This window comes from Aristolochia californica, unplaced genomic scaffold (assembly GCF_029961685.1).
Source record: "Aristolochia californica isolate CCGP_79_NKW_82.1479 unplaced genomic scaffold, dmAriCali1.0.hap1 SCAF_7, whole genome shotgun sequence".
Classification (NCBI taxonomy): domain Eukaryota; kingdom Viridiplantae; phylum Streptophyta; class Magnoliopsida; order Piperales; family Aristolochiaceae; genus Aristolochia; species Aristolochia californica.
Window position 1 is genome coordinate 2,746,686 of NW_027182268.1, and position 20,062 is coordinate 2,766,747.

The following is a 20,062-nucleotide window of genomic DNA, read 5'->3' on the forward strand; positions in this document are numbered from 1 at the left end:
TTATGGGAACCCTATATAAGGAGACATATTATAGTTATGGTCCCCAAGATACTAAATCACACAGTTTCTTTCTCCCCATTCGGAAGAGAGACGAAGGTCCCATTGAGGAATAAGGCGATTCGGTTAAAAAAGACCACAACACCAATCATCCGTTCATATCGTTCGTCATAGTGATTCCGCAACAGAAAGACGAACGATATGAACGGATGATTGGTGTTGTGGTCTTCCTCAACTAAATCGCCTTATTCCTCAATGAGACCTTTATCTCTCTTCCGGATGGGGAGAAAGGAAATTGTGTGTGATTTAGTGTATTGGGGATCATAACCATAATGTGTCTCATCAATGTCTCCATTGAGAAACACAGTTTTAACATCTATCTGATGTAGCTCTAGATCTAAATGAGCCACTAGTGCCTTTATTGTTCTAAAAGAGTCTTTCAAAGATACCGGAGAGATAGTCTCTTTATAGTCTATACCTTCCCTTTGAGTAAAGCCTTTAGCGACTAGACATGCCTTATTTCTCTCGGCATTACCCTTTGTATCCTTCTTGGTTTTAAATATCTATTTACAACCAATGGGCTTTGCACCTTTAGGCATCTCGATGAGATCCCAAACGTCATTATCATTCATAGACTTCATCTCATCCTTCATGGCATCAATCCACTTTTGAGAGTTAGAACTGCGTAAGGCTTGACATAAGTTAATCGGGTCATCTTCTATCAATCCAGCACCATCCTCATGTTCTTGGAGAAATATGATATAATCATCTAGAATCGTATTTCTCCTCTCCCTAGTGGATCTCCTTAATGACATTTCTTGAGGTTGTTGAGTTTGTTCTAAAGGTGGTGCAAGAGGAAAAATCTTATTGTTGTCTTGATCTGGAACAAAGTCAGAAATAGGAGCCTAAACATTGTCCTCTAGTGCCTGAACAACAATAGGTATGGAGACCTGATCATTGTCAATAACAGATTCTTCTTCAAAGACAACATTCCTTATGTTTTCTTCCCCTTCAAACTCAATATCCTCAAGGAATCTCGCATTTCAGGTTTTAAAGAAGAATCTTGATGTGGGATCATAAAACTTATAACCCCGAGAGCGTTCAGCGTAACCAACGAAATAACAGCTAACCGTCCTTGAGTCCAGTTTTCTTTCATGTAGCCTATAAGGCCACGCCTCAGATGGACAACCCCAAATGTGCAAGTGCCTAATGCTAGGCTTCTTGCATGTCCAAAACTCATAGGGGGTTTTGGCAACTGCTTTGCTCGGTACCCTATTAAGGATGTATAAGGCGGTCTTTAAAGCTTCTCTCCAAAGTGACTCTGGCAAAGAGGAATGACTGATCATACTCCTTACCATATCCTTAAGAGTTTTTTTAGGTTGTACCATATAAATTGTCTCATCAATGTCTCCATTGAGAAACGCAGTTTTAACATCCATTGACGAGAAGCCTGATTGAGACCATAGATGGATTTCTTCAATTTACAGACCATAGACTTTGGATCACCTGATAAAAAAATTTCAGGCTGTACTTGGATTGATATTTGTAAACTTAAAAATACTTCAAAAGTCCAAGTTATACTTGTCTTTCTCAAAACTAATGATCTTGATTGAGAGGATCTTGTGGTATTTCTTTATCTTTTGAAGGATCTTGATTGAGAGAAATGACTTTTTACATTTGTATGACTTATGAAATAGTAGATATGCATCTTGGAAGAGGGTAGTAGAAGTTTTCACATTTGCCACCCTTAAATGATAGAAAACCAACACATTTTACCTCCTATTTTCAACATGAATGCTATTAAAGTTTGTGACTAAAGCCAAGAGGTCCCATTTTAGTTCCAGAAAATCCAACCTTTTTTTCTTTTTCTTTGTTCATCTCGTCTATTTTCTCTCTTTTTCTCCTCTAACCTCAGATATGAAAGACAGAATCCGCACTAAAAAGTATGTCATGTGGGATTACCCGGGAGCTAAAAAATCACAGATGCCTGGAAAGACCATGCAAAAACGACAGTCACGACTGTAAGGTCCCCCCCACCCCATCTTTATCTCTCCGAAGCAAGAGCCAAGGTTCACTTTTTCGTTCTTAATCCTCAGAAAAGTGAGAGAGCTCCTTCGTTCATCTTGTCCTTTCTTTTCGGCTTCTGCCAAGGATTGAAAACAACCCTAGGTGCCCAACTGGATCATCGACCTGGATACCCATCATGTCTAACAGATAATAAATTAAAGTAAAAGACAACCCAAGATCAGACGGTAAGAACTGAGAGATACCACCTGACTCCATCTGTTAACAAAAACTTTTAAAAACTGAAAGTACTCGATACCTCTTCTCAAATCTGCGCTTCTAATGTCTTCTCTTCCCAGCATACAGCCACGGCGGCGAGAGGACACAGGTTTCAGCTTGCGCGAGGGAAACCCCAATGCATGTATTGGCAGATCCAGAAGATTCTCAGCTTCTAATCTAGACAGCTATAGAGAAGAAACAAGATCTTTTAGATTTTCGGCTAACATCTCCAGCACGGCTTCTTCTCCAGGTTACACCCCAAGAGGTACGTACACCTTTTTGTTCACCCAACGCATGAAATTAGGAAATCTATCAAATGGGTTTTTTGAGTCAGATTCTGATATTTTACGTTAACAAGCACTCGATGTGTACGTCTTCACTGCAGCTCTCAGAAGTAAGTGAGAATGAGCGTTTTCATGTCTCGGAAAGTGTTTTGAAACAATTAACCAAGGAACTGTTTGATGTTTGAGTTTGATTCAATAGCTCTGCAGGCAAGGTCCGGGAAAGGATGGGATTATCTATACTCTTGCAGAAGTCTGGGTTCTGACGGGAGCGCTTTGAACCCCAAATGGAATGAAGCAGAGAAGTATATCTGTAATCCACTTGCAGGAGAGGTTCCAGTGGAGTGCTTGTTCGCTAAAACACTCAGTGGCAGCTCATACACTGCTCCAAGCAAGATTACAAATTCTGGCCATGTTGTTTTCTCTAATGCTCGCCTAGTACAGATGAGGCCTAACTTGGGCGAACTTTCTCCTACATCAGGTCCACAACGCTTCAATTTTTACAAATAAATTAAAACTTCTTCAGTTCACTGCCCCAAGTAGTTCCAACCAAATTCCCTACTGTTCGATCTTCTAACAACTGCTAACTGTTAACATTAATTCTGACATGAAGCCTATCTTTTATGGCGAGCGTTTTCCTCTTTGATTGCAGAGAAAGAGGAAGCAGAGACAAGGGGAAAAGGAATGTCAACTCGACATGTGGGCATTCAGAGCACTCTGTCAGAACGTAGTTCGAGCAGTAGCGATAGCAGTCCAGACACGACAACTCCCATCAAGGAGAGCTGGATACCAAGCTGCGATTCAGTGGGTTCGCGCAACTTTAATGATCAGAAACGCATAGGGAAGGGAACTGAGGTGAGTCCTCTTCGCATTTTACTTCGTATTCTAACAGTGGAATAAGAAAATGGAAACTCTCTAGTCTGAAGTCATCCACAGTAGCCAGCGATTGGCAATTTGAACGGGTAATGTGATTCTTTATTTCCTTCTAGGTTCAGGAGAAAGTAAAAGAAGAGAAAGCGCGGAAGGATGAGAAGGAGGACAAGGACGTGGACACCGGTAAGTGCAGGTTCTGGGTTGTCTCTTCTGGAGTTCGTCGCTAAAATCGAAACGGAAGTGACTGAGAAATTAAACCCACGACTGTTTTTTCCTTCTGAAACATGAAAAATGATACAAATAAGTGACGAACTAGAAGGAGAGATTGCCGTTTTCAGAGCCTCGTCAGTTTGTTGAACAAATTTGCAGGTTAAAATTTTAAAGCAAATGTGCCTAGACCTTCCCATGTATTGTTTCGTTGAAGAGCATTGCACTCATCTTGCATACCATCATACCAAGGAGCTTTACCTTGTAAGGGAGCAATAAGAAGTCGATTAATCAAATATATTGCACTTTGAAAAGCTTCACCCAAAAAATAGTTTGAAACATTACTTTCATATAACAATGTTAATCCCCTTTCAACTATGTATCTATGTTATTTTTTCCAGCTATTCCATTTTGTTCTGCAGTATAATGATAAGAGAGATGATGAAGAATTCCATATTGAATCAAAACATCTCTAAAAAAAAGAGTTTATGTAATCAACTTCTCCATCTGAATGAAATACCTTGATCTTGCAAGAAAATTGATTTTCCACCATATTTTGAAGTTTAACAAATATTCAAAAGACTTCATTCTTAGTCTTTAGAGGATACATCCACACAAATCTATTGTAATCTTCAATAAAAATAATATAATATTTGAATCAAATTTAGAAATTAATGGTGAAGGTCCCCACAAATCAGATTGAACCACTTAAAGTGGCTTAGTAGCTTTGTGTTCAATATGATCAAAAGTCAATTTAGTTTGTTTTTTCATTCGACAACTAACACAAGTGTCTAAAAAAGAACTTAAATTAGGGAGTAGTTTTTGTCTAACTAAGGATGAAATCAAAGTACAAGATGGATGACCAAGTCTTTTATGTCACAACATAGATCGTGATTATTTTGTGACTGCAATTTTTTTTTTTTTTAAGGAAAAAGGTATAGACCATGAGACATTGTCCCACTGACCTGAATTATTCTATTCTATTTGTCCTTCACATGAAAACAATTTGGATGAAACTCCATAAAAAAATTATTCGTTTATAAACATATGAAACTGAAATGAGATTTTTTTATTATTTGTGGAACTAAAAGGACATTATTAAGGTAAAAGGAATCAATAAAGGATGGTAGTTGAACTTGTCTTTTTTCCTTCAATACAAAGAACATTACTATCTCCGACTTGTACTTTTTTTTTATCCTTCATAAGGAGATAGGTTTAAGAACATACTTGAATTGTTTGTTATATGTTTTGTAGCACTAGTATCAAGAGACTAGTGTGAATCTTCTTTCGGATAGGAGATGGTGAGAACTGCTAAAGTACTTGGAATATTTTCAACTTGGTAGTTTTGATTGAACTAATGCTAGCATGTATTAATAATGTAATTGGGTTTATGACAAATTTGACACCAAATCCCATTTGATGAGGCAGTGGATGATGGTTACTTCTTGTTGTGGAATTGACTGAAAGTATTATTTCTAGATTGGGTGAAATTGGCAAAAGATTTGTTCACCATGTCTTAAAATGAATTTCCAAGTGTTTGAGTAATCTGAAGCATTGTTGTGACCAAGTATTTATACGAGGCGTTTAACCCACGGAGAAGCCAAAAATAGTTGTCCTATCCATAAATAAGAACACTAATTGTCCCTCTTCGACCGTCTCGTTCTCACTGCAGAGTCTGCCGACTCTGCACTCGGTACGAAGGGCGGCTGCCCAACTCCCACTTCAAATGCATTTCCTCGACATCGCTACCTTCTTCAATGGCATTTTCTACTCTCCATCATCCGCCCTATCCTTTCTGGAAATCGGTTTCCCGTAATTTCAACGTCTGCACCAAGCCAAGGCAGGTATTTTCTCTCTCTTCTGTACTGCATATCTTAGCTTAAACCGCTTAATATGTTTTCATTTTCTCCCGATTCTGAGTCCATGTCTTTCCACTTTGTCGTTGCAGCCATTTAAAAGTCTCCTCCTGTTTGGCCATTGATCGCACCCACGAGAATCTCCCCCCTACCGCTGTCATCAATGATTTGCGCATCGTCTTCGCCGCTGGCGGGACCGGAGGTCACATCTATCCAGCCATTGCAATTGCTGATGAGGTCAAGAGTATGGATCCTAATGTTAAAGTCCTCTTCATCGGCTCTGACAGAGGATTTGAACGCACCATTGTCCCGTCCGCTGGATTTGACTTCTCTTTGGTTCCTGCCATGCCATTGGCACGGCCGTGGCTCTCACCGCGAAATTTACTCCTTCCGTTCTTTGTCCTTCAATCGGTTGCTCAAAGCTTGGATCAGCTGCGAAAATTCAATCCTCAAGTTGTGGTAGGAACTGGGGGGTACGTCTCCTTACCGATCTGCCTAGCGCAAGTTCTACGTGGCGGCAAAATTGTGATTCAGGAACAAAACTCTGTACCTGGAATTGCCAATAAGATTCTCGGGAAGTTCTCTGATGCGGTTTTCGTGGCGTTTGAGTCTTGTTTGGACTATTTTCCAGGAGGAAAGTGTGTGCTTAGTGGAAATCCTGTTAGGGCTTCGCTGCGACAGTACATTTCAAAGGCAGCTGCTAGACTGCATTATTTTCCAAGGATTGGTGGGGATTCGGCCTCTGGAGCCCAAGTGGTACTTGTTCTCGGAGGGTCGCTGGGATCAAATACGATTAATATTACTCTTTTAAATATGTATTATCACATGTTGATGAAGCATAAGAACAGGTTTATTATATGGCAAACGGGAGCCGAAGGGTATAATGAGATGGAGAGCCTTGTAAAGAATCATCTGCGGATGCTTTTGACTCCGTAGGTTTCTTCTTCAGATTTTTCCTTTGTGCTCTAATGTGTTGCCACATTGGATATTGGTGAAGTGGATTGTAGGTTTCAATGCATAGGTCGCAACCAATCATCTAATATCTCATACCTCTAGTTGTTAATGGCACCTTGCAACTCCTCGTTTTACTAGTTATTTCTGCGTCTTACTGGTGACATCATGTTCTCCTACATCGTACTAACTTTTTCTCCTGAAATTTCAAAGGTACTTGAATTCAATGGACTTGGCATATGCTGCTGCAGACATTGTTGTGTCCAGCGCAGGTGCATCAACATGCTCGGAGATTCTGGCCACTGGGAAACCTTCAATTTTGGTAGCCTCTGTATTCGGGATATTATGTCTTGAGCATTTTAAATTGCTTCATATTTTATTTGGTTTTCCCTAATCTGAGTAGATGGTGAAGCTTCTTCTTAGAGAAAAAAGTTCTCAAGTATGTCACCATGGGCCCACGGGTGCATAGGAAAGTTGTTTGGGAATTCACGTTCTCTAGGATTTGGTTAAAAAATGCAATCCTCATGGTAGTTAGAGGGGAATTTGCTGCACCTGGAAAATTCTTGCTTTCTCTCTGTAAGCTTTAATGGGTAAAGTCAGCTACTTAGCGTAAGGGTACCATCATACTCAGCAAAAGCAAATTCACTTTATTTTGAGGAAGTTTGAATGAAACAAAGGGGGCTTGCTATCATTCTCAATCGCAGACTTAGATTTAAATAAAAGATTAATTGACTCTGTATATGTCATAAAGTTGCGCCAATATAAGATAACACATTCTTCAGAGTAAATCAATCATCACAGAATTAACTTTTACTTTTTGTGTATCTTGCCAATCCATTTTTTCTATGTACTAGCCCAACCATAGTTCTGAATATGCTTTGCAGTGACACCTGATATTCTTAAGTAGCTATATCTTGCCTTATGGACTGGTAGAGCAGCAGTAAGGACCCTTTTTCCCAGAACTTGACACTATAGGCTTCAGTGAAAGACTAAATTCTCAGCAGAAGCAATGTGGAGAATTGTAATTGTTTGACATGATGTTTTAATGAAATGAGCGTTCACTTCTTTGATGACATTTTCTTATATGCTTTGATCTTTGGATCATTACTATTCAGTAGAAAATGCAGAGAAGTGTGTTACTGGAGGAATGTTAGTCTCATAACTTAGTTACTGGGGTTATAGGTAAACCCAGTATTTACAAATTTAAAACCATTGATGAGAAAAAAAAACCCAGTATTTACAAATTAAAAACCATTGATGAGAAAAGAAAACTAGTATTTACAAATTAAAAACCATTGATGAGAAAAAAAATGAAGAGGTTTTAGAGAAATGCCAAGGGAGCAGCAACTCTTAGTACAATACTTTATACAACTGATGAGCAACTTCTTTCTACCCATTGAATTGACCATGGACTTACATACAGATCTATACATATAAGCATATATTTGGGAAAAGGAATTTGCACAATAAGTCCAGCATAGTTAGGTGTATCCAATATTATTTTCTCTATTGATTTAAGTTACTGGGTTTTACTCAACTCGTCCTTAGGGTTGAGTTGTAGGCCTTAATTTACCTCATTGCCTCCAGCTTTCCTCATGTACTTCAGATTGAGATTTTGAGCTGGTATGGAGTGATTTCAAATCACTGTAGAGGAGGAACCAATTAAAAATTTCATTAAAATGGTGATCTTCCAGGAGCATGTTGAGACACTTTTTCACTAAGCCATCACAATTATAATTTTCCATAGCTGGTGGGAGATTGTGTAGTAGATTTAGTATTGGATCAAATAAATGGTTCATTAATATGTGATGAATTGCATGTAAAGTTGCCTGGGTAAGAGCACCCATCCACGTTGGTTTTTGGGATTTCGAAAAACACAATTTTCTTGACTTAGTGAGGACCTTGTTGCAGAATGAGATTGAATTAATTTCCTATTTTGGTATCCTCTTGAATGGAGAAAGTATGGTTAATTTTAGAGATATCTCCATTTAAAATTAATACTTTCATCAAGATGTTATTCTCATCTTCACATTTCGAATAGCTGATGTGTAAAGGCCACTTTGTGAATCATGACACAGGTACCATCTTCTAACGTTGCAGAAGATCATCAAACAAAGAATGCCTTTGCAATGGCCAGCTTAGCAGGTTCAAAAGTATTACCTGAAGATGAACTTGATTCAACAACTCTTGGAGAGGCTATAGATGAGATCTTGGGTATGCATAATCTTCCTTTTTTTTATAATTTTTTGGCTTTTTAAGACTATGACATGGCAGATTTATTAAAATGAAACTTTTGTGTAAGTCTGGAAAAATTAGTGCTCATTGCTGATGTCTGAACTATGCTAGATAAAGAAAAATATTGGAATAAAAAATTCATTGTTGGTGTTGTTTGCCCTAGCTAAAGATATTATTCTGCTAATACGAAATACCAATCTTGCTGTTGAATTTCTAAAAAAGAGAAAAAACTTCACTAACTTATTGTAATTTGAGTACATGAGCCTCTATTTATAATAGAAGAAACAAGTAAAATCCCATTACAATTAAATTACCTTTATCCAAGTTACACCCAAAATTAAATACTGAAAGATAAGTCTTAGAACAATTGAACAATTGAACATAAATAAAAGATTAACATAACTAAAACACCTCTAAATTGAAACTCTTGTATGAGACCTCCTTCCATAATAATTCTGACTTTGTAAGATTTTTTGTTGTGAGAGTCATGTGAAACTTCCATACCTGCTCTTTTACACTCCCTCTCAAGCTCAAGTTTATAACTTCAGCTTGTAATGAAAAAGATTTTAGGTCTTCAATTTTCTTTTAGTGAAAAAACAAATTTCATAAATACAATTATTCATAGATGCAAAACTTTATCTTTGTGTTCCCTATTTCTCGAATATTTTGGTCACATAAAAATTACCACAACATATAGAATTTTTTATCGTAGATTATACTACTTCTCAAAAGTGGATTTCGGAAGGAGGCACAACCATTGCAGCACTCAACTTCCTATCGCATCCCCATACTTCTCCTTCTATTCTCTCCCTCAACTTGGGAGGTAATGGCAATGATCCCAACTTGAAACAAATAAAATAGTTGCAGTGACCTCCTCCATCAAGGTTTCTTAAGGATAAGTATGAAACCGGACACAAATTCTCAAAAAGAAAAAATGGGTGATAAAAACATAAGTCAAAACTAACCTCAAAGAATTTTGAACAAAAATAGTGATAATAATCACTAAAGTGGGTAATGCTTATCACTCATTAAACGGTGATAAAAACCCAAGGGTAGCAATAAAAAAATCTCACTAGACTCAAAAACACACACTATATATATATACAAAGCAACACATCAAAGAGTAGGTCAAAAAGGGGAGTAAACGAAAGTAAAAAAAATGATGGTAGGAGAAATGCTGCCAAGTAAAAATTTAATGGGGAATTAAAGGAAAAGAAAATAACCACCATCTTAATAAGAAGGAGATTGTAACGGCGGTAATTAAATAATTGAATGAATTTGACCAAGTAATTTTTTTTGAGGTGACTACAATTTTTTGGAGTTAGCTATGCGAAAGATATACAACCAAGTAACAAAAACACAAAACTTGAAAACAACATTGATGCAAGATATTACATATCTTGAATAAGTACATCATGGAGTGATTAAGTCGACCAAAACTCTCTGATTAGAAAACAAATTTAGCTAAAAAACTCGGATGCGATTGGCAAGAAAACAATGAGTACTGGGATAGAACAGAAATAAAAAAGATAGAATATGAACTTAAACTATTTGAAATGATAGGTCAGAAAATGATCACATTATCTTTTGTAGGTTGACCGAGTCAACTCACAAAATTCGTTTTGATACTGTGTTGAATTTATGTGAAAGAGCACTAACTTATTGTAATTTGAGTGCATGAGTTCTATTTATAATAGAAGAAACAAGTAGAATCCAATTACAATTAAACTATCCTTAACCTAGTTACACCCAAAGTTAAATATTGAAAGATAAGTCCTAGAACAATTGAACAATTGAACATAAATAGAAGACTAACATAATTAAAACACCTATAAACTGAAACTCTTCTATGAGACCTCATTCCATAATAATTCTGGTTATGTAAGACTTCTTGTTGTGAGAGTCATGTGAAACTCTTCCATACTTGTTGTCCAACACTTACAAATTCAAATATGTGATAAATATGTATTTTTTGCACACGTATTAAAATTTAAGAGCAGAATTATGCTTTTACCGCATAGTAATCCTTATATGATATCTCAAAATATTTGGAAGATCAGATAGGTGGCAAATGTTTGTCCTATTCAAGCATTTTTTAAGGCTGTAGTGCATGTGTATTAGTTGTTATTAGTGTGTGTGTGTGTGTGATTTTTTTAACACAATTGGTTGTTATTAGTACTTCTGGATGGTTGAGACAAACACAACATGCACTCTGCTTTCTTTTGTTTGTTCGTCTTGAACATGCCCATGAGACTTTATCGAGAAGTAGCTTGTCATGAACAATGCCTCTGTTTCTCAAATGGAAGGGATTTCAGGTTTTATTCATTGCCTTGATGAGTAGGAAGAGGTTATGTTCTAGAACTGTAGTTTCTGGTGTGGGCTGTGGTGATTATAGTGTTCAGCTTGAAATCTTGGGATGACTATGCAGAAACCAATTCTTTGTTATTTAGGGAGAAGAAACAAGGAAATCACTTGAATAAGTGAAAACATAATACCTGCCCTGCTTTTACTCATTCAAGTGGTTTCCTTAGTTCCATCTCCCTAAAAAATTAAGTATTGGTTTCTACATAGTCATCTCAAGATTTCAAATTGAACACTATAATCACCACCAGAAACTTATTTGATTCAGCATGCTTAGGACAAGTCTGACCAAACAAAACACTGGGTCAGACAGTTAAAAGCTGACCATCAGAATTATTTCTCAATGTGGAATATAAAAGCGAGCAAAAGAAAGTTGATCAGTTTATTTCGCTGTTTTTCTTGTTTTCCAGGTGAAGAGGGTCGTATGGGCGAGCTGAGTGAGAGAGCTCTGAAGGCTGCACGGCCTGATGCAGCATCACATATTGCGCGTAGTATTCTTTCTCTTGTCCAGACAAAGGAAAAGCCTTAGAGGTACTGTGCACTTCACTTTAAGCCTTAAATTGATCACCGGGGCTTGTAGGATCATAGATAGGGTAGAGAAGGAAACTTATAAACTATGGAGAGCTCATATGACATGATGTAGTAACTGTGGAAGACAATTTGTTATATTCTCCTTTTGTTGTTCTTTGTCTCTGCTTCGCTGCTGCTGTTGCTCCATCAGATTCGTGGATTATCTTGAATCTGAAACCGGTCATTAAGCGAAAACTGAAACGCCCCACGGTCCAAAAAGTGGGAACTAAAATTAAATGGTAAAACAGCTTTCGGATGCGTCGATTGTGCCATTTAAAATTTTGGCCCACGCTTTGAAGTCATCGACACTAAAAGAGACGACAATAAATGCAGTCCTGCTGTCAGACTATTATTGCAAAAGCAAATGTAGAATTCCAAACGAGAAAAGAGGATAGAAAAAAACGGCGTAGATTGGAGGATGGTGAAAAGACAGAGAGAGAAGGTATGGATTAAATAACTATGAGGCTGATAGTGGGTTGACGGATAACGCTGTCTCCCCCTCATTTATTTGGACTGTTTTTTTTAGGAACTGGTTTTGTTTTCACACAATTCTGTGAAAAAAATCAAATCAGCCTTCGGGAATTCGATAACTATAATATATAATTGATGCATTGATTGCTTCATTTAGCAAGGATTGGCAGGCATTAACATCATTTGACCTCCCGCCCAGCCCATGCCATTGATGGCATCATCGGATCTGATTCTAACGGTGACGGCCGTCCCGTCCGTCGTCTGTAAATCGCGGCAGCGCGGGCCAAGGAAGGAAAGCGGAAGGCTTCTTTCTGGAATTGGGGCCCGTGGTTACGTTATTTTGAAAACGATTAGTTTCATTTGTCAGTGTATGTAAATGGAATTTAAGGGAAGAAAAGCTTCGGACTGGTCCTGTGCTGGCATAGTTCAAACTTCAAACTTCAAACTTCAAAGATAAAGGACAAAGGATGTGACTCCATTACTGATTCCATTACTGATTTCAATTGCGAATCCAGCTCGATTTTATCTTTACCCAAGCAGTTTCCGACTTACTTTCCTGTCCTGTTTTCTCGCCAATCCGATACTGGGCACTGAAATCCCGCCATTTCAGCGGTTACTGCAACGACCGCCCGGCGCTAATCATTTCAAGGTTGGGTTCTCTATTTCTCTTACCAGGAGAAGAAGAGGGTTCCGGCTCTCCTTTCGTGCTTTTTCACTTTCTTCGCTAGATTCCCACCGCCGTCAGCGTAACAGGTTGAGCTCTCATACTCACTTTCGCTTTTCTCTTTCTTTCTACCATTTCTTATCCTAATTTACTATGGCTTTCTCCCCCCTTGTTTTGGAAGTCTTCAGATGTACCTTCTTATTCTACTATTACTTTTTCCTTGACCAAAATTCCCTCGACTTTGCTTCTATTCTTTACTTGCCAATTTAGGGAATCTCTTCTGGAGTAGTCACTTTGTTTGTAGCTTGACTATGTTTGTAGAGAACTTAAAATCGGTTCTTTTAGGGGATTACTTGTTTTGGTAATCGTTCGTATCCACGGTAATGAACCAGGGAGGTCTTGAAAGAGTATGGCGTCGCTGCTATAGAGAGGGTGTGGTTTGGCAATTTCTGTTTGACGATTTCTTCTTTTATTCGTGACGTTTGGAGAATTTTGCCTCATATAGCCAGGACCTTAAACGCTGAAAGGATGTAATGTCTTATCTCTCTTAGTTATCTGCACTGAATCGATGTTGCGTGGGGAAGAAAATTTCCTTATTGTTAAAAAAATTACTTGACAAGTCGGCCGTTGTTGATTGAATGCGGATTAGTGACTTCGCATGTGTAACTAAATTGTCGAGGTAGAGTTTCCAGTTTCCAGTTCCCAAAGAGGGTCCCAATCTTTTCTGATCTTGAACAAGTTCTTGTCTGGTTCAATATGATAGATTATTCTTTGAAAAGATTTCTGACATATGCTTTCCATTTTTTAACTGTGAATTAAATACAGAGGAGGTTCTTTTCTTCTTGGTTCATGTTAGTACGTGTAATTTCTTTTGCTGGTACTTTTTAATGGCTATATGTAAGGAACTTTGTATTTATCTTTGATTTTATGCTGCACTTATCTCAAATATGGCTGACTAGTGTCAGGACAGTTTTATTTATTTACTCATTTTATTTTATTTATGGGAAAAAATATTTTTGAAATGTCAAATTTCTTCTTGCTGACTGTGGGCAGGTGCTTCTTGAGTGTAGATATATGTCATCTGTGTGTGAATAATTACTACACCAATTTGAAATAGTGTTCATTTGAATACTACGAAGCTTCAGTTGTCTGTTCATTGCTGTTTTGCTTTTTTGAGCTAGTGTACCTTTTGGAGTCTGGCTCTTTATTAAGTTAATGCAGTAATACAAGCAGTGACAGTTGAGCCTCTCTCACTCATATGCAGTTAGCAGCAAGTCAAACAAATTGTAGTTTTGGTTCAAATTAATCAGTTTTTCACTCAAGGATCTAGTTGAGCCTCTCTCACTCATATTCAGTAGAGCAAATCAAACAAATCGAAGTTTTGGTTCAAATTAATCAGTTTTTCACAAGAGGTCCTTTCATGGAGTTGCTGCTACTTTCATAGAAGACGAGTCTCAAATCTTGTGATAGTAAAGAAAAAGGGAGATTGACTTTGCAATCTACTTGCCAGATCCAAACTTGGCTAAGAGAAATATCTTGGTTTTATGTAGGATGTTTGTCTTTTAAAGAAATGTCGTATTCATAGTTTGGTGTTCAATTACCAAACTTTTCATGCCCCATGCATAAGATGATTCACATTCTCTGCCCCTTTGATGCACTACACCTTTTGTTATTGGTTGCTGATGTGTCAGATACATGTTCTATATGTTATTTCGTGATAGAATTTGTTTGATCGCAGGGCAATATGAGGGAGGTTCAACTGGGTGCTCATACTATAAGATCACATGGAGTTAAGGTGGCAAAGACCCACATGCATGACTGGATCATTCTTTTGTTGCTTGGAGTGATAATAGTCATTTTGAATGTTATCCACCCATTTTATCGTTTTGTTGGGGTGGATATGATGCCTGATCTTAAGTACCCTCTTAAAGGCAACACTGTGCCATTTTGGGCTGTGCCTGTAAGTTCCTTATGAACTATATATGAAGCTATGAGCACCTCTTTATGTATTGCTAAAACATGTCACCTCTTCTGGCTTGTTTTTCTTTTGACCAGATGATCGCACTACTGTTGCCATTTGCTGTTTTCATAGCTTTCTATGTCTATAGAAGTGATGTATATGACCTTCACCATGCCATACTTGGTAATATTCATTCATATCTATCTTGAAACTAAAAGAAGTGGCTATACTGTTATTTGCAATTTTTTCTCTGCTTGCCTAGCTGATCTGACTGTATGAGCAGGCCTTTTGTTTTCAACACTGATAACAGGAGTTATAACGGATTCAATCAAGGATGCAGTTGGTCGTCCTCGACCGGATTTCTTTTGGCGTTGTTTTCCAGATGGAAAGGCTGTATGTTCTTTATGAACCATGTTCTCCAGTTTCTCCCTTTTAATTGTGAAGTGTTATCTCATGCTTTCCTAATTATAATTTTTTTTGTTCTGCGTAGGTGTATCATAATGTCACAGGCAATGTCATCTGTCATGGAGATGAGAGTGTCATAAAAGAAGGGCACAAGAGTTTTCCCAGTGGACATACTTCATGTAAGAAGCATTATACTTAATAATCATCTATCTGTAGTCTTAAACTTTTGGTTGGTGGGACCTAGTTTCTATAAGCTGCGCAGACAAATGTGCAGAGTGTTGTGTAAGTGGATTCTAGAACAGGGAATCAATGTTGTCAGAACTGGACAGGTCAGTAAAGGACCATTCTCTGGTTTTGAATGCTCAAAAACTGGATGACTCGGCTGGCTTGTTTGATTCAACCACGGGAATGAACAAACCAGCCATATCAATTGGACCAGTCCATGTACCCTCTAGTCATCTGATCCATTCATTCCCTTAGGACTTGACTGGAAACAAGGTGAAGGGAGGGTCCGCCTCTTCCCTTCCTTCCCTAAACAAGGTCAGGGGAAGATGCAGTGCCTCTCCCCTACAAAGCCACATCAGTTTTGACACTTGCTTAGAAGAATAGTATTTTCTTTTCCTCTGATAATGTAAACTAAATGTCTGAGGAATGTTCTTTATTACGCAGGGTGCTTTGCTGGTCTTGCTTTTCTTGCATTGTATTTATCAGGCAAGATAAGGGCCTTTGATCGCCGTGGGCATGTCGCAAAACTATGCATTGTCTTTCTTCCACTGCTTATTGCATCTCTTGTAGGGGTATCTCGAGTAGATGATTATTGGCATCACTGGCAGGATGTTTTTGCTGGAGGTCTTTTAGGTTTGTGACTTTATGGTCTCATTTGTGGATATGCCTTTTGAGGATTTATTGCATCTTTATTTTACCTTTTACATTATAACGCTTGCAGGCACTGTGGTGGCTTGCTTTTGTTATCTTCAATTCTTTCCAGCCCCTTATCATACTAATTGTAAGCTGGTCATCTATTGTGTTTTTTTTTGGTTTTGTTTTTCAATGTTTTGGTACCTTTTCTTTGTGGGATTCTGATCTCACCTCCAAAATCATCTTCTTGAAAGAGTTTATTAATTTTCTATTATTTTCTTCGGCTTTTGCAAAAGGTTGGGGACCCTATGCATATTTCCAGGTTTTGGAAGAGGGAAGATCCAATGCACAGCCAAGTAACTTCACAAATCCACTCAATGTGTCAGAAACAGAGGTGGAATCAACATACCAAGAAGACGAAGAAAGCAATCATATTGGGGCATCAGCATCACATGGTGCTTCCTTAGCATTAGCATTGGGTGATTTAGAACCTGGGAGGCGATAAATATTTCTCAACAGCAAACATCCCTTCACTGTACCACTTGCTCCTACCTGTAAATATGCACAGTTTCTGTCATGATTTGCTAGAGACGAGCCACTTATGCAGCTCTTGTTCAAAAGGATTGATCTGTATTTTGATTTACAATTCATTTGTCTTTTAAAACCGTGAAAAACTCTACTGGGTTGATATGGATTATAACATCCCTAGACAAGCTAGTGTCATATTGAAAGTGATTGCTATTTTGTTCGAAAAAGAGTTACAAGCTAGTGTCATATCTATGTATACATTTGATCCAAAAATTAGCTAGTAGATATCTTTACCGAGTTTGGAATCTCTGATGAAAGATGAATTACTCTGTGATGGCATAACTTGTAATTTCTTCATTATTCATCATATATTATAATATAAAGTGAAGGAGAGAGCTCAACCTATGCAAATATTTAATACCAAGTTGGGTAGAGAATTGGGTCCCACTGAGCTGGCCAATAAAATCGCGAGTAGATCATTTTGCAAAACCTAACCATTGACAGCAATTTGTCTGCAGATTTCCTCACTCTCGTTTCTCTTACAATCCTCCGCTTCTCAAGCAACGTGGCGTTTGGCGCAAACTATCTGAAGGATTTCTATAATATGAGAGGGACATTAGAAGCTGCTATAGAGTTGAGGGTAGGTGAAAATTGAATTCGTCTCACATCCTTCTCGTTTAAAAAAAATCTCCTAGCATTTAAGGCAAGTCGGAGAAAACACGGAAAAATGTGAAAAATGCAGCGTTGCAGTTGAGGACAAGTACATAAGCGAGGCAGCGCAGCCGTCTTCAAGCCCTTTCGTTTTTCTTCTCCTCCCTCACCCTCCATCGTCGAGTCGTCCAGGCGTCGCTGGTTCCGGCGATGGAACCCACTCCTCCAGGGTCCCATCACGGGTACCCCGACTCGGTCGATTCATCTCCTCGCTCACGCAACACCGATTCATGGGACGAACCGCTGCCTCTCTTGGGTGGCGGAGGCTCCGCCAAGCTGCGACTGATGTGCAGCTATGGCGGTCACATCGTCCCCCGGCCTCATGATAAGTCACTCTGCTACCTCGGCGGTGACACTCGAATTGTCGTCGTCGATCGCCACTCCTCCCTCGCTGACCTGTCCGCCAAACTCTCTCGTACACTCCTCGATGGCCGATCTTTCACCCTCAAGTACCAGCTCCCAAACGAAGATCTCGACTCTCTGATTTCCGTCACCACCGACGAGGATCTCGACAACATGATAGAAGAGTACGACCGCACCTCCACCTCCATTAAACCCTCCCGGGTCCGCCTCTTTCTCTTTCCCACCAAGCATGAGTCTGCCTCCTCCATCGGCTCGCTGCTCGACGATTCCAAATCGGAGACCTGGTTCGTCGACGCACTAAACGGAGCGAATATCTTACCTTCCGGCCTCTCTGCCGATTCCAATTCGGTAAACTGTCTCCTCGGTCTCGATGATTTGGGTCCTGTTCCAGGTACGGAGAACGAACCCAATAACGATTCTTCGTCCCACAAGCCCCTGAAGCAGGACATACAATCGGTGCCTGATTCCCCCATGTTAGAGACTGCTTCCTCGTTTGGCTCGACGTCATCAGCCCCAAGTCTGTCGAATCTGCCGCCGATCAGGGTGCACGCAGACAGTCGAGTTGGTGGCTTGGAGGAGCAGTTCTCGCATATGAAGATAGAAGAGGGTTTCAAAGAAGGGGGTCTCGTCGGGAATCCGCCCAACCCTGCGACAATTATGACAACGGCGGTCGGGGCAGCTGGAGTGATGTCGCCCCCTGGTGTTGGTGAAAACCCTAACAGGGTTTTATCAGAAGATGAGAGATCCGATCCGGGAGGGGTTCGCAAACCACCTCAAGTTCCTCTACCACAAAAAGCCACTAGTCTGGACTCGGCGCCGCCCGATGCCATTATCAGGTGAACCAAATATACGATGCGGCCCTCTTTTTCTATTTCTTGCGACAAATTACTTTGGTATTTTCTGGATATATTTGCCTCTTCCGCTCGACTTCGCGTTAAGTACATTTTTTTTTTCTTTCTTTGTGCTGTTGTTTACATGTTCAATTTCGATTTAAGTTTTGATTTTTTTTCACACTGCTGGAAAGGTGATTCTTCCTTGCCGAATTTCTGATTCTCTATTTCGTTACTGGATAGTTCACAGAACTTGATTTCTATCACTGCTATGTGCAAATTTTTTCATATGCAGAAACCTCGTCACTTATTATGGGCTGATTTCACGGCGAGCTTTATGGCATTGTAATCCCTGATTGTTTGCTTCTTCTATGCTGAACATTAGTTTTTTCTTTGGTAGCAGAGACAATCTTGGCAATGCCGTCTCTCGAGGTCAAAGAACCGTGGTTTATCAAGACCAGGTACCACCCGTTCCTGTTCGTGAACGGAGTTCGTCTCCTGCAACTATGGCTCCTGTTCCTGATCCCAATCGGGAGTTGACGGATCCAAATTACCGGATCCCTGTTCAAGTTCAAGACTCAGGTATGATTTTTTCAATGCCAATGGACCACCAGCAGCCTCAATTGGTCCATATGGGCGGCCACTATGTCCATCATGCTGCTCCCAATCCAGTTCCTCTGTCTTCATACTACCAAATGCATGCAGTCCAACATCCACAACAGCATCAGCAATCTGATACCCAGTATCCAATGTACTTCGTCCCCATGCGGCAAAATCCTCCTTCAGTCCCACCTCCCAAGCCAGCCCCATCTCCTAATCAACCACTTATTCCCCAAACTTACAAAGATCCATCGCAGCCTATCTATCCAGGAAGGGCTGCCCCTCCTCAGAAACACGAAATGTACAGAACGGCAGCTCCAGCACAACCTCAACTCATCCATATGCCAGACCCACAGCATCAGTATATGGGCTACCATCAATCTTCGGCCAATTTCACCTATGAATATGTGGACCCTGTCCACAACCAGATCTACTATACTCAACCGACGGGCACAGCCATGGCGTCTCAGTACCAAACTGTGACCGAGGCTCCAATGCCCCCTGCAACAGATGCCAAGCAGACCAGAACTTAAATAACTACTTTGAGCGGGTGCCGTCTCTGCAAGTGCAAAAATTTTGGGATTGGATAATTAGTGTTACATGGAAGTTCAGTTGTTGTCTTCGTTTTTGGTATTGGTTTGTTTCTTCTTCATGTTCTTGTCATAGTCATCTATCTTCTCAGTGGGGGAGGATGGTTGGCTGCTTACATTTTATAGTTCTATCTGTGATGATAATATGTCGTGTGATATCTATTGATATAATGAATAACAACCATACAGGAAAAATTACCTTGTTTGTGTAAAAATTGTCTGTGTTGTTCTTATCTGTTTCTGTTTTGTAAATTCTAGTCAAATGTCTCTGTTGTGTTATTTTGCCTATTCATGACCACAAGGGGTTCCTCCTATTGTACATGAAGCAATTCTGATGTGAAAGTTCTCTTTATATAAATGCTTTCCAGGACTTCAAGCGTGCTTCCTGTTTGTTGATATCGTCAGGACTCTGAATGATGGCTGGGAAGCTCCATTTTCCCACAATTTTCAGAAGAGTTGCAGCGTTGG

At 39.4% G+C, this 20,062-nt stretch overlaps 4 protein-coding genes across 6 annotated transcripts; all 4 read left to right on the top strand.

Moving 5' to 3' along the window:
• Nucleotides 1-2,343: 2,343 nt before the first annotated feature.
• LOC137936205 (uncharacterized) lies at nucleotides 2,344-3,661 on the top strand. The gene is made up of 4 exons (XM_068780773.1): nucleotides 2,344-2,545; nucleotides 2,764-3,042; nucleotides 3,175-3,416; nucleotides 3,551-3,661. The coding sequence occupies exons 1-4, from the start codon at nucleotides 2,344-2,346 to the stop codon at nucleotides 3,659-3,661; spliced, it is 834 nt and encodes a 277-aa protein (XP_068636874.1).
• A 1,617-nt stretch (nucleotides 3,662-5,278) lies between these two features.
• LOC137936441 (uncharacterized) lies at nucleotides 5,279-11,728 on the top strand. The gene is made up of 5 exons (XM_068781111.1): nucleotides 5,279-5,481; nucleotides 5,590-6,429; nucleotides 6,662-6,770; nucleotides 8,527-8,662; nucleotides 11,455-11,728. Exons 1-5 carry the CDS (start codon nucleotides 5,399-5,401, stop codon nucleotides 11,571-11,573), a joined length of 1,287 nt encoding a protein of 428 aa, XP_068637212.1. The 5' UTR covers nucleotides 5,279-5,398; the 3' UTR covers nucleotides 11,574-11,728.
• Nucleotides 11,729-12,524: 796 nt separating this feature from the next.
• LOC137935990 (lipid phosphate phosphatase 2-like) lies at nucleotides 12,525-16,707 on the top strand. Of its 3 annotated transcripts, none has more exons than XM_068780459.1 (8): nucleotides 12,525-12,838; nucleotides 14,488-14,709; nucleotides 14,805-14,892; nucleotides 15,020-15,102; nucleotides 15,200-15,293; nucleotides 15,784-15,972; nucleotides 16,061-16,120; nucleotides 16,269-16,707. In XM_068780459.1, exons 2-8 carry the CDS (start codon nucleotides 14,494-14,496, stop codon nucleotides 16,475-16,477), a joined length of 939 nt encoding a protein of 312 aa, XP_068636560.1. In that variant the 5' UTR covers nucleotides 12,525-12,838; nucleotides 14,488-14,493; the 3' UTR covers nucleotides 16,478-16,707. The 3 variants fall into 3 exon arrangements, with proteins under 3 accessions (XP_068636560.1, XP_068636558.1, XP_068636559.1); XM_068780457.1 differs by having other exon boundaries at nucleotides 12,526-12,838; nucleotides 14,993-15,102; XM_068780458.1 differs by lacking the exon at nucleotides 12,525-12,838 and adding an exon at nucleotides 12,888-13,279 and having other exon boundaries at nucleotides 14,993-15,102.
• Nucleotides 16,708-17,287: 580 nt separating this feature from the next.
• LOC137937020 (protein PAL OF QUIRKY-like) lies at nucleotides 17,288-19,809 on the top strand. Its single transcript, XM_068782034.1, has 2 exons — nucleotides 17,288-18,410; nucleotides 18,808-19,809. Exons 1-2 carry the CDS (start codon nucleotides 17,362-17,364, stop codon nucleotides 19,535-19,537), a joined length of 1,779 nt encoding a protein of 592 aa, XP_068638135.1. The 5' UTR covers nucleotides 17,288-17,361; the 3' UTR covers nucleotides 19,538-19,809.
• Nucleotides 19,810-20,062: the final 253 nt, after the last annotated feature.